Source organism: Erinaceus europaeus, chromosome 2 (assembly GCF_950295315.1).
Source record: "Erinaceus europaeus chromosome 2, mEriEur2.1, whole genome shotgun sequence".
Classification (NCBI taxonomy): domain Eukaryota; kingdom Metazoa; phylum Chordata; class Mammalia; order Eulipotyphla; family Erinaceidae; genus Erinaceus; species Erinaceus europaeus.
This window is the reverse complement of record NC_080163.1, coordinates 58,086,919-58,090,037: the sequence shown is the minus strand read 5'-3', so window position 1 is coordinate 58,090,037 and position 3,119 is coordinate 58,086,919. Positions and strand designations below refer to the sequence as shown.

Genomic DNA, 3,119 nt, shown 5'->3' with positions numbered 1-3,119 from the left:
GTCTATGTTTCGACATTACATGCAAGAAATGACTGTTAAACTCAACATAAAAGACATAGTCATGTGCTTCTTCCAATATTTTCAGCTCTCAGTTTCAGATCTTTTATCTACTTTAAGTTAGATTCCACCTTTTTGGCATGTAAAAATTGTTTTTTTCAATACTATTTGTAGAATATAATTCTGTTACCTTAAAGAATTGTCTCAAACACCTACTTGTAAATCACATGATCCTCAATGTGAGAGTTTACTTTTGATTTTCCTACTCTGTTCAATTAGTGTATATGTTTTAATTACTGTATTTTCTTTTTTAATATTTAATTTATTTGCTTATTCCATGGATACAGGGAAAAATCTAGAGGGGAAGAGGAGATTGATTCCCTAGAGGGGAAGAGAGAGTGATTCGGGAGGTGGTGCAATGAATAAAGCACTGAACTTTTAAGCATGAGGTCCCAATTTCAATCCCAAACAGCACATGAACCAGTGTGATGTCTGGTTCATTCTCTCTCTCCTCTTATCATTCTCATTAATAAATAAATAAAATATTTTTTAAAAAGAAAGAGACCCACATAACTTCTTCACTGCTCAGAAAGGTTCCCAAATGCAGGTGGAGACCAAGGTGTGTAAATCTTTGAATTTTTTAAAACCAAGTGTATAAATCTTTTAATCAACTGAAGAATTTTGTGTGCTAGTATATTTATTATCATTTTATTGTGGGTTAATGCTTCACAATATATTACACATAGGTACAGCGTGCTAGTATTTTATATGGGTTTTGCTTCAATATTTACATCTTCTTGTACTATATCTTTTCCTTTCTTGTAGTACATGTGTTTTTCTTACTCTGATACTGAAGCAAAGCTGATCTCATAGAATAAACTATTGTGTTCTTATTTTCTGTTTTGGCAGTGGGGAAAGTTGAGAAGTTGTTTTGATTCTTCTTTATATGTTTGATAAAATTGGGGTCTGAGTGGTGGCATGCATGGTTGAGTGCACATTTTATAATGCACAAAGACTGAGGCTCAAGCCCCCAGTCCACAGGGGGAAAGCTTTATCAGAGGGGAAGCAGTGCTGTGTCTCTTTGTCTCTCTCCCTCGCTATCTCCTTCCTCTTCCCCCTTGATTTCTGACTGTCTCTATCCAATAAATAAATAAAGATACGTTTTTAGATGTTAGGTTTGATGAAATTAAACAGTGAGGGCAAGAGAGAGAGCATAATGCTTATGTGAATAGATTCTCATTCCTGAAGCTCTGAAGTTTCAAGTTCAATTCCCCATGCCACCCTAAGTCAGAGATGAGTAGAGCTCAATAAAAATAAAAATACATAAATAAGCCAGTGAAGTCCTCTAGTTGAGATAATTTCTTTCTTAGAAGTTTTTTGGCTTATTCAATTTTCTCAATTCCTATATATATTTGAATTTTCTATTTCTTTGTAATTTAGTCATGATAAAGTTATATTTTACCAATTTAACCATTTGCTATTCTTTTGCCCTATTTGAATCATTTTGAGTGTTATATTTAGTAAATAACAGCACCTCTTGGGGTAATATTAATAAAAACTTTGTTGTTCACAAGTTAAAAGAAAATATATGCCCTTTATGTTTATTTAAGATTAAAACCAAGTGTGTAAATGTTTTAATTAACTGATGAATTTTGTCTGCTAGTATATTTATTATAGTTTTATTTTATAAGTAAAATTATTAATTTTATTTATTATAGTTTTATTTTATTTACAGAGAAAGTAATGGTTGGGAATATACAAAGTATTTTGTCAAATCACAGTTAGTTTCAGTCTGTAAATTAGATTTACATATCATCAATCCTGAATTATTTTTAGTGCTAATACATTGGCAAAATTTTCTACATCAAAAAGTTCAGGACTAAAAGCACATTACCTAGGGTCTTACAGAGCAGATTCTCCGACTCACTCTTCTCACTGCCCCCATCACCTCTTTGTTTCTCAGGCTGTAGATAATAGGGTTGAGCATCGGAGTCAGAATGGTATAAAATACAGCCATAACCTTGTCCTCTGCTGGAGATCTGAGGGACCTTGGACGTAAATAAGTGTAAGCAAAAGGTGCATAGGAGAAGGTTACCACAGTAAGATGAGTACTGCAGGTGGAATAGGCTTTCTTCCTCCCTTCTATTGAGGGCATGCAGTGGACAGTCAGGAGAACACGGCCATAAGAATATACGATAATAATAAAAGGAAATATTAGGAAAAAAATGGTACTTACAAACACTGTGTACTCATAGACCCAGGTGTCCATACAGGCCAGAGTCAACATGGCTGGGACATCACAGAAGAAGTGGTTAATGGCCCTGGATCGGCAATAAGGGATATGAAAAGCATAAACAGTGTGAGCACAGGAGTTGATAGAGCCCATCATCCAAGATCCTGTGATCATCAACACACACATTCTTTTGCTCATCTGAATGGGATAGTGAAGAGGAAAGCAAATAGCCACATAACGATCATAGGCCATAGATGTCAGTAGTAAAGGTTCTGCACCAGCGACAGTCAAGAAAAAGAAACTTTGAATCCCACATCCAATAAGGGAAATAGATTTGTCTCCAAGTAAATAATTATAAGCCATTTTGGGTACAATGGTCGAGATGTAGTTCAGATCCAAGAGGGAGAGCTGACTAAGTAAGAAATACATGGGTGTATGGAGATGGGTGTCCAGGAGGATGAGAAGGATCATGCACAGGTTACTACACAGGGCCATTAAGAAAATGAAGACAATGAGAATGAAGAGGAACAGTCCAATTCTTGATGATGGGAAGATCCCCAATAAGATGAAGTCGGTGGATGTTTGATTATAATTTTCCATGGAAATACTCATTTACCTGATCCAAAGATAGACACATTAACAGGAGTATAATTTTCAATATATTCTGTTAGTTTCACTGTCGTTTAGTCACATCACAACTCTTAAAGAACAAAACTTACACAAGCTGGAGAAAAAGCAGTTTTACCATAAAATAAAATGTTGAGAAGACAAACATCTATGAAAAGAATGTTTTATAGAAATTTTTAATTTCATAAGAATGATTCATTTCTCTAATTAATTTATTAAATTATATAAATACATATAAATGTTACTTGCTACAGAAATTCAG

General features: G+C 34.2%; 1 protein-coding gene across 1 annotated transcript; it reads right to left on the bottom strand.

The window, feature by feature from the left end:
- Positions 1–1,891: 1,891 nt before the first annotated feature.
- LOC132536886 (olfactory receptor 2L3-like) lies at positions 1,892–2,842 on the bottom strand. The gene has a single exon (XM_060186365.1). It carries the CDS (start codon positions 2,840–2,842, stop codon positions 1,892–1,894), a length of 951 nt encoding a protein of 316 aa, XP_060042348.1.
- Positions 2,843–3,119: the final 277 nt, after the last annotated feature.

Coding starts and splice junctions, on each gene's coding strand:
- LOC132536886 (XM_060186365.1), bottom strand. CDS start 2,842: ATGAGTATTTCCATGGAAAATTATAATCAAACATCCACCGACTTCATC.